Below are 10,623 nucleotides of genomic sequence, written 5' to 3'. Positions count from 1 at the left end.
TTTAGTCCTCTGGATACAAGGCAAAAATCATCCAAAACACAAACAAAGAATTTAGATGAGGACAGGGGAAGTAGTTACCAACAGATTTCATGAAAACCATTAAATTCTGAAAAAATAAGTATTTTATATTTATATTGCTTCATGAAAAAAAAATGCCCACTGGAACTCCCTGTACGGATGGGTGAGTGAGGACACCATACGGTCCAGTGGGCAGGAAACAGCTCCCAGAGTGACCAGCTCTTTTCACTGAAGGGACGATGGGACTGGGGTGGAGGTGGGGGTTGGGAGGAGAGAAGCCCTACACAGTTAAAGTATTAAGGAAACCAAAATACAGGTTCCCAGAACTTAACACACTCTGGGTTACAAAAAGTCCCGCTCAGTTCCTAGAGCCCGCCATTTCTCAGATGTGACGAGACGGGACTTGTAAAAACTCAATGGCCAATTGTGCTTCTGCTGTTGCAGGGCCACACTCCGCTTTCTGGAAAGCAGGACAATTTTCACATGGCTTGGAATCCTCTCGGCTACATCCTCAAGACCAGAACAAATCCCATGGAATTCTCTCCAACCAGTGGAAGCAGTGAGAGAGTGCCACAGCCATCTTTGGGGTAACGTGTGTGTGTGTGTGTGTGTGTGTGTGTGTGTGTGTAACTAAGGCATTAGAGAGAGGCCAAGTGAGGGGGAAGGGGAAGCTTCCGGCTGCCCATTGCCTTCTTCCTGGGCACAAGAAGGTTGCCTTGTTCTCTGCGGGGCCCCTCACCTCACTTCTTATAAGGAGATATGTGTGTGCCACAAAGTCTCTGTGCACTTCTCAATGTCAATAATTTAGGTTTACAGTTATAGCATAAATAATCTGAGAATGACAGAGGATAGAAGCTTTATAGCGTTGAAAATTGTTATCTTTTAAATGCCCATTGGGTACATGCAAAATTATATCATGGGGTCTACTAGAACTAAAGTTCTTATCTTTATGAGAAAATTCATAGATTATTTCTATCACTTCTGCATATTAATGTAGCAAAATATTAAGCCATTAAAGTCATCACATCTGTAATGTCCCACAAGGGTTTCATGACTACCCTGGGCAACTCAGCCTTCTAGGTCAGGGACGCGACGCACTGAGCTTGGGAAACACGGTCTCCTTTCCTTCTTAGGCGTCTGGCCCCAGTGCAGAAGGGGAAGAGAAACGCACCTCCATGCTAGGGGTGGGCCAGGGTAGGATGGCAGAACTTCCAGGAAGGTCTGAGGGAAAAGGTCTGGTGGGACTGGGAAGGGGTGTGGGCACTCCATTTAAGATGGTTTGGGTCCTTCCAACACCTGCAAAAGAGCCCTAAGCTGGGGCTTTGGAGGTTCAAGACCACGGGAGGAGCTAACACTGAGGTCTGGGGACACGGACTTTGTACAAATACATGGGAAGTAAACAGTTCTTGGTGAACCAAAAAGCTCACCCGTAAATCACACAAAACTGTCCCTACACACTGTGTTGCAATGTGACCCTCTACAGCAACATCTCTGTGTGGAGGGCACAGCTCCCACGAAGGCTGTAAGGACCCACGCCTCCGTTCTACCTACATTCAGATCATCTTCCAGTGTTCTCATCTACACAGTGAGCACCACACGGCGGCGGCAGACAGGCTGGGCCACCGCAGAACGGAAGCTCACATAGAATAAGAAAGGGGCTACACACTACTTATAATCCATCCAATCTGCTGAATCTAAGGGGTCTATGGACTCTTCCAAAATCAGATGTCAGACACAGGATTAGTAAAACTAGTCACTGTGCCACCCGAAGCCACAGTTACCCATAATGCCTGAATATGGCATTTCTTCTTTTTTGAAAAAAGCATAAATCTAAAATCATCTTTTAAAAAAATCCCAGCAACTGACGTAACCTTACAGCATCTCATCTCAAATAGTTTATGATTTTTTTCTAAATAAAATGGCTCCCAAAGAGCCTAATGATTCTTCAAAAATTCATTTCAATAAAAAAAAAAAAAAGATAAAAATAGAAGATGTAAAACATGAGGAGAGAAACAAGTTGCTATGTTTACATTTTCTTGTTTTTCAGACAGGGTCTCATTGTCCAGCCCTGACTGGGCTGGACTTCACTGCAGACTAACCCAGTGGCCTCTGCCTAGAGGGGGGGCTACCACATCTAGTCTAAATTTGAATTTTGAATCATAAGGGTTAGGGAGGGCACCCTAGCCCTGTGAAGGGACCCTACCCTACCAATTCTCTGATTTCACAGCTTGGCTACCGCCCCCCCACCCCAACTCCGGCTGTGCCACCAGGGAACACAGAACAAAGTCATAAATACAAATGACCAAATTCAAGGCTTCTTTCTTGTGGCTGGGTAGGTGTTTACGTGTGCAAATGTAGGAAACCACTCCCCACTGGCATAAGGTGCCGGTCTGTGAGTACCATCCGAGCTCCAGAGCGATGCTCAGTCCCAAGGGCACCCACTGCTCAGCCTGCGGTGACCCAGGTCCCTGGGCAGCCCCAACCCTGTCATTTCTCCACTTTCTTGGCTTTCTTGAGGATGTCACACTTTTTCCTGTTGGGACGGCGACACCGCTCATCAATGCTAGGTATACATTCATAATGCCACACCTCTTCCATCTTCTCCACGGGGTAGACAGCTTCCACATAATGGCGGATGAGCCTCAGCCTCGTGGGGTCCAGCTGCTTCTTGTTACAAGCCCCGGAGTGGTTGTACTGCAGTCGAAGGTTCTCGGTCGTGAAGAGTTCCGGGAAGAGCCTGACCAGGAGCCGGGCCGCGAAGTTGCCCACAGATAGGCTCTGCTGCACGATCTCACGTACCTCCTTGTCTGACAGCAGGTAGGGGGAAGGCACCGGAAAGTCAGGTGAGGGGACCACCAGCTCGTCCAAGGGTATTTTGCAAAAGTCTTTGCTGCTCCTTTCAGGAGGCAGTGGGGGCCCCTCAAACTCCTCACGGAACCTCTCGGGGTTGATTGCGTAACTTGCTAGGTCCCGGCACTCAGGGCCAGGCACATGGACCTTGCGTTGCTGCTGGTAGGATCGGCGCTGCTCCGTGTCCCTGCGACGACAGCGCTCGTCCAACTTGCCTACGAACTCCAGGGTCCACACGCGGTCGTTCTTGGCTCTCGGGTAGAGGAGCTGCACGTAGTGGCGTATCAGCCTGATGCGGGCAGGATCCAGCTGCTTCTTGCCCAGGGAGCCGCTGCAGTTGTACTGCTTGCGCAGGTTCTCGTGGGTGAAGAGCTCCGGGAAGAGGTGCACGAGTAGGCGGGAAGCGAAGTTGCCAATGGACAGGCTGCTCTCATAGATGCTGCGCAGCTGCTCCTTGCTCAGAAGGCAGTCTGAGCCTGGCATCTCGAAGTCGGGCTGCGGGATCTCCAGCTTGTCAAAGTCAATGGGCACCAGCCAGATCTTCTTGGAGCGCCGGCCAGGCCGCTCGCCTTCAAAGTTGTCCTCTACCTTGACCACCGAGATGTCGTCTGGCAGGCTAGAAGAATCATAGCAGTCATCCCGCGGTGCCTCACCCTCACTGCCTCCCTCCAGCCCCAGGCCCTCCAGCTCGTCATTGATGCGCTGGGCACACTGCTGCAGCCAAGCCTCCTCCTCCTGCATGTCAGGGAAGTAGATCTCTGTGTAGTTGCGGATGATCTGCAGCCTCTGGGGATCCAGCTCCTGCTTGCCCCCGTCACCATAGCAGCTGTACTGCTCGCCCAGCTTCCGGTGGTCGAACAGCTCCGGGAAGAGCCGGTGCAGCAGGAACACGGCGAACTCACCGGGAGAGGAGGCTTCATCTAGGAACTCGGTGAGGTCCTGAGTGTCCACCACGTGGTCCGAAGCAATGGTACTGCTGCGGTCCAGAGACAGAGCTTCCTCTTGGTCCTTGTTGTCCAGAAAGTGGCTGGCATCCACTTGGTCTGCTTCGAAGAAGTTGGTGACCTGGCCACCTGGCTGGCTGTCTTCCATTTCTCTCTGGGCCCAGAAGCGGCTGAAGAAGTCATTGAGCTGCGGCAAGCACTCGGCCTGCCACACAGCCGTGTCCTTCACATTGGGGTAGTAGACCTCTACGTAGTTGCGGATGAGCTGCAAGTGCAGCGATTCTAACTTCCGCTTGGCGGCAAAGCCACAGGCACTGCAGCCGCGAGAGAAGTCCACGTCGCTGAAGAGCTCTGGGAAGAGCTGCAAAAGGAGGCGACAGGCTAGGTCACCGCAAGACAGGCTCTGCTCGGCGATTTGTTTCAGCTCGGAAGCAGTGAGCTGGTACTCGGGCGGGGGCTGGAACTTGGCCACCAGCTCGGAAGGGCTCACCTGCTTCTTGACACGGCTCACCTCAAGGGACAGCAGGTCCATCTTGCTGTGAAGCTGGGACATATTAGTCGTGAGTCCATTGAGCATGTAGAACATCTTCTGTATCAAGAAGTAGATATTGAGGTCCCCATCGGTGGCAACCCCGACACCACATTCCCGCTTCTGAGACTCACTGAGCAGGCGCAGGGGAGAAGGGCCGGTACTGGAGTTTGCCTTCTCAAAGAGCTCGTAGGGGTTGAGCAGGTCTCCCGAGGGAGGGTTCTTCTTCTCCATGATCTTGTGGGAGATGCCATACAGGGGCTTCTTGTAGGAAGGGACAGTGGCCTCAGTGGAAGGCTCCTCTTCTGCAGGCCATGCACAGCTCCCACTCCTGCCCCTGCTGGCAGGCTCTCCATTTCCCTGGCAGGGCGAGCTGTTCTCACGCGTGCGCATGCCGGCCAGGAGCGCCTAAGAAACAGAAACCATTATGTAGTTAGCTGTGCGTTCTCAAACCCTGCACTATACTGGGCTGGGACAGCACAGAAGACCCAAGGTCAATGCTTCCTAGTCCAAAACACTCTGCCTAGACAGGAACATACTACAAACACACAGCATCCGAGGGCCAACCTGTTCCATCTTCCTACTCCTTGAGAAAGGGCTCACTCAGGCTAGACCCAGTAAGGTTCTTGTAGAATACTTGTGCCAGCTTGGTAAGGCTGGGCAAGAACTTCCACAACAGATGAGCAGCCAAATAAGCATGAAGAGACCCCACGGTTGCTCAGCCGTAAGAAGCCCACACCTTCCTGCTCTCAGATGGGTACAATGGCTCCTGGCCATGGTGGCTTCAGCCTGCAGCTTCCAGGAGCACGTGGCCATGAGGCACACGGTAGCAGGCTGGCCACTAGAAGCTCCCGGGAGTCCATGGAGCAAAGATTCTCTTAGTGACTCGGGGCCACCTCAGTGCTACCACTGTTACAGCATCCCTCCGGTGCCAGTACCCACCCTACCCAACGCCACAGATGAACACCGGTCCTGAGCTTCTGCGGGAGTGCTAGTTAGGGACAACTTTCCAGCCTCCTTTGACCAAAGCTCTGGACTAAGTACTCTGTCAACGCTTACAGAGGAGGACTGCCTCCTCCAGCTGAGAGCAGCACGTCCTTGCTGCCCTGGCTATGCTCCATCACTTTTCCAGACCTAATTCACTGCCTTCCTCAGTGGCTGCCACCCATCTCAAACCAGATGTCTCAAGAGCTTTGTTTCTCTATATGCAGAAAGACGGGTGACTTGTGATAAAGAATCAAGGGCAATTTGGGGGCAAAAGGCAAGTTTTAGATCTAATATTCTAAACAATGAATATCCATATGTAATAAGGATTAAATAAGTAATTTTAGCCCAAACCTCAACAAGCTCAATACAAAAGTAACTGAAAATGGATCAGGCTTGGTGGCTCATAACTAACATCCCAGGAATTTAGGAGGCTGAGACGTGAGGATTTGCTGTGAGTTTTAGTCCAACCTTAAAAAAAAAAACAACAAAACAAAACAAAAAAACCCAGAATTTTAAGCCGGGCGTGGTGGCGCACACCTTTAATCCCAGCACTCGGGAGGCAGAGGCAGGTGGATTTCTGAGTTCGAGGCCAGCCTGCTCTACAAAGTGAGTTCCAGGACAGCCAGGGCTACACAGAGAAACCCTGTCTCGAAAAACAAACAAACAAACAAAACAACAACAACAACAAAAAACCCAGAATTTTAGATGATCTACGCTTGAACTTAGACATTAGATGGATAGTAATACATATCTATAATCCTTGGATATGGCTGTCAAAAAGAAAAAGAAAAAGGCTGCAGAAGGGTGCAGCTAGGCGGTAAAGTGCTTGCTAATATGCAAAAGACCCGGGGCTTGATCCCCACTCCTGTCCCCCACTAAACAAACAACCACCACACCAGGGAACAGATTCATTTTAAAGGTGGGCATGGTGGTACATGTACAAGTCCCAATACCTGGGAGGTAGAATCAGCAAGATTAGAAGTTCAAGGCCATCCTAAGCTACATGACACCGTATTTAAAAAGGAAGGAAGACAGAACCAGTAAACACCAAAATAACTGTGGAATGAAAGAAGCCAGATTATTCAATGTCACCTATATAAAGATTCTAGAAAATACATCCAGTGTCGTCAGAAAGCAGATCAGTGGGTGACTGGGGTGGGAGGGAGAGAGGGAAAGAAGAGACCCACAGACTGACAGACACAGGCCACTCCCTCAGGTTATGCACTTCACATACTACGAACGGACCTCAGTTACAAGTTAATAGTGATTTTTGACAAATGTTTAATTTGAACCGGGAACTTGCTGGAATGTATGTGTTTGAGAGTGTAAGTAAACAGAAGCACTGATTAGCAGGCAGTAGCAGGTAGCGGAGGAGCAAGCAGCCTCCGGGTTTATTCAGGGAAGCCGGGAACACACCGCAGATGAGCCCAGAGGTGCTGAAACTGTAATGTCCATACCGTATGGGTTCTGCTAAAACAGACTGGGAGCTGTGGCTCTGCATTAAGCTCCTGGGTCCTGGAAGGTCCCCAGGGCCTAGAAGACAGTGTCTAACCTCAGTTTACCTCACCCAGGCAGATCAGAGTCATTTGTAAGTAAAGATAATCAATTCCAGCACAAAACTGAACGTGAGTATGAGTTCGTTGTAGCCTAAGCAAACACAGGCTAAGAAGATACTCAAGAAATAAGGTTTACCCAGGCAGAGACTGTAAGGCATAAGAAAGGCAGCCCCAACAAAACAGGCAGCACCAAGCCTCCTTGCGCCTACCACATACTGATGAGTGAGGGACTTCCTGGACCCTCTTTAAGGTAAACCAAAATCACTCAGCTCACAGGAGAGAGACCTAGAAGAGCTTCTCACTGTTTCTCGCCAGGGATTGAACCCAGGGCTGTTTGCATGCTCTACTGTGAGCTACACCCCACCCCCACCCAGAATTTGTTTTTTCCTTATTTATCTTGATGGTGGGCTTGTGTTTTCAAAGATGGGAGTCTCCCCCTCCTGCCGCCTCGCCTCCATCTGCTGGGTAACAGGGTTAGGAACACAAAGGCCAGTGGCATCCCTCCCTCCTCTAACTCTCCTAACACAGCTTACTTCCTGAGAGCAGGATGGAGGGAGAAGTCCTGTGTGGTCTGTGCCTGCTCTCCTCTCTGCTCCTTTCTGGTGACTCCCCCTCCCTCCCAACCCACCAAACTAACATGACAAAAGCATGCTATTTCTAATCCTCCCCACAACTGAGCAAAGTAAAAGACTGGTGTGTGGTGTGTGTGTGAGGAGTGGGGGCGCTTTGGCTGCCCCAGAATTAGCTCTGTAGACCAGGCTGGCCTCAAACTCACAGAAATCCACCTGCCTCTGCCTCCCAAGTGCTGGGACTAAAGGCATGTGTCCCCACTGCCCAGCATAGGGCAGATATTTTACCACTGTCCAATCTCTGCCTAAGATAAGGACTCTGGGAGCTAGAGGGGAGCACTGTGGTAGAATGCTTGCCAAATAAATTCAAGACCTCAGTTCTTGTAAAGAGCTCCAGTAAAGAGAGGTCAGGCAAAACACACACAGACACGCACGCACACACACCCTACTGGCTTTAGGAAGCTCCAAGGATAGAGGGTGAGATGTGCACAGGGCCTCAGCCGCCCACCAGGGCCTCCCCTGTGTGAACTTTCATGACTCAGCTTCTATGTCTGCAACAAGGGAGTTTTGAGATACTACACACCAAGCACAATAACGTTAAGTACTTATAATTAAATTATTATTTGGTATAATGTAAGTATTTAACGAATATCTCCTATCTTACTAAGCAAGACAAAAGTAATGCTATGGCCTTTTGTTACAATGTCATGACTAACTCTCACTAATGGAGTTTCAATGCACGGGAGGGTAAGGCACTCTGAAGGCAATTCTCAGGAGTTTGGCAAGGGAGGACGATAAAGAGACTGAGCAGAAGGGGATTAAAAGCACTTTAGAGAGGGGTCTTTTAAATGGCCATTTGCCAGGACGGGGGAAGAATTCTTTCCCCATCCCCGCCAGGATAGGTATTGAATTCAGAGCCTAATGCTGTACCACAGAGCTAAACCCAGCCTTTTACATTTTATTTTAAATAAATGTATTTATTTACTTTTAGGAGAAATAGCTCATTGGTTAAGAGGCCAGGTAGCCTGGCTAGAAGACCCAGGTCTGGTTCCCCGCACTGACATGATGGCTCATAACCACCTGAAACTCCAGTTCCAGGGGATCGGACACCCGCTGCTGATATCCTCTGAACATCTCAGGCCCCAAACACACATGTGGTACATATACCTACATGCAGGGAAAACACCACTATACATAGATAAAATAAATAAATATTTAACTCATGTGTCTGTGTCTGTCTGTGTATGGTATGAACATGGGGATACAGGTGCCTAAGAGCTCAGAAAACTGTTTACCATTACATGCAGCTGTAAGCTGCCTGATGCAAGTGCTGGACTTGGCTACTCTGGAAGTATATGCTCTTAACCACTACACCATCTTTCCAGTTCTAGCATCTTCTATTTTTCAGACAAGATTTTATTTCAGACTTTATATAGTAAGAAACACACCTGGGTGACTGTGGTGGTAGTGGTGGCACCCGCCTTTAATCTCAGCACTTGGGGGGGGGGGGCAGAGGCACCCAGATCTCTGAATTCAAGGCCAGCCTGGTCTACAGAGCAATTTGCAGGAGAGTCAGGGTCATACAGAGAAACTAAGTCAGGCAGTTGTGGTGTATTCTATGTCAGCCTGGGCTACAGGGTAAGATCCTATTTCCAATAAATGAATGAATGAATGAATGAATGAATGAATGAGAGGACTGGAGTGTCACACAGTGGGATCAATAGTTCTTGCTGACTGCACAGGAAGGCCAGGGCGGGGCCCCCAGCACCAGGTACGATGGACACAGTGGTGCTTACCTGTAGTACAACCACTAGGGAGGCTGAAGCAGGAGGGTCAGAAATAAGTCATCTGGATAGACAGTTTCAGGCAAACATGGGCTACGTGAGACTCTATCTTAAACCACAAAAGGACATCAGAGTAAGAGAGATGATGATGGAAGGGAGGCCAGGAGAAAGAAAAACAGAATGGGGAAGGAAGAGCGAGGTAAGAGAGATATAGTCAGAAAAGAGTAGGCAGAACCAAGACTCTCCTCTCTGGTGCTTAGAACAGTCCAGCATTTGACACACCGTCATGGGCTTTCCTACAGCACAGACCCTAACACAACCAGGCTAGCTCGAAGGTCTGGCAAGAGGACTGTTTACCTCAATACCAAGAAGGTTGGGAAAGCACAAAAATCCTAATGTGACATGTGCTCAGGTAGACTTCAGGGGGTTCGTGCTGAGAGGCCTGAAGTCCTTACGAGACTGTCAAAACCAAAGAAACACAGGAGCAAGGCCTATGGTGGTTCCCTGTGGGCTCAGTGTATCCAAGGCAGGATCATGCACACTTTCTTTATTCAGGAACAGAAAATCAGCATGAAAGCATGGAAGGCACAAGCAGAGTCAGAAAGCTAAGTATGAAGCTTAAAAAAAAAAAAAAGAAGAAGAAGAAGCCAAGCGTGGTGGCGCACGCCTTTAATCCCAGCACTCGGGAAGCAGAGGCAGGTGAATTTCGGAGTTTGAGGTCAGCCTGGTCTACAGAGTGAGTTCCAGGACAGCCTGGGCTACACAGAGAAACCTTGTCTCGAAAAACCAAAAAAATAAAAGAACCTTCACTCCTGATAGGTTTTGGAGTTAGTATATGACAAAATTGATTCTGTGTGTCATAAGAAAAAAAAAATGGAAGAGGAAGTAAAAACCTTAAAAGAGGAAGAAAAAGATACAGAATAGAAAACTGAGAGCACCACACAGATAAGAATTCAAGGAGTGTTGCTTCATTTGTGTGTACCTGCGAATTCCTAGCTGTACACACACACACACACACACACACACAGCGCCTTGCTCTGAAATATCTGCAACCGTAGGTCACTGGCGGAAGCACTGCCCTAACAAACTCTTCTCCCTCTTCTTCTTCTTCTTTTTTTTTTTTAGATTTATTTCTATTATGTATGTGAGTACACTATAGCTATCTTCAGACACACCAGAAGAGGGCATTAGATCCCATTAGATGGTTGTGAGCCACCATTTTGTTGTTGGGCTTTGAACTCAGGACCTCTGGAAGAGTAGTCAGTGCTCTTAACTGCTGAGCCATGTCTCCAGGCACCCCCTAGTAAACTCTTATGTCTTACTTGTCAATTTCTGTAGACAAAATTAGATTTTTTTTAGCAATTTTGCATCTTAAGTTCTATTGCA

General features: G+C 49.0%; 1 protein-coding gene and 2 pseudogenes across 1 annotated transcript in view; 2 read left to right on the top strand and 1 right to left on the bottom strand.

Moving 5' to 3' along the window:
- Nucleotides 1–1,668, top strand: part of LOC110303539 — a 2,969-nt pseudogene extending 1,301 nt beyond the window's left edge.
- Nucleotides 16–10,623, bottom strand: part of Bend3 (BEN domain containing 3) — a 35,604-nt gene continuing 24,996 nt past the window's right edge. Inside the window, exon 4 of the mRNA XM_029482938.1 lies at nucleotides 16–4,749. Within this exon, the coding sequence (XP_029338798.1) occupies nucleotides 2,506–4,749 (2,244 nt within the window). The 3' untranslated portion in view covers nucleotides 16–2,505. The remainder of the gene's footprint in view (nucleotides 4,750–10,623) is intronic.
- LOC110303380 lies at nucleotides 9,418–9,846 on the top strand (annotated as a pseudogene).

This window comes from Mus caroli, chromosome 10 (assembly GCF_900094665.2).
Source record: "Mus caroli chromosome 10, CAROLI_EIJ_v1.1, whole genome shotgun sequence".
NCBI lineage: Eukaryota > Metazoa > Chordata > Mammalia > Rodentia > Muridae > Mus > Mus caroli.
The sequence above is the reverse complement of the archived record's forward strand: the minus strand, read 5'-3'. Positions and strand labels throughout refer to the sequence as shown.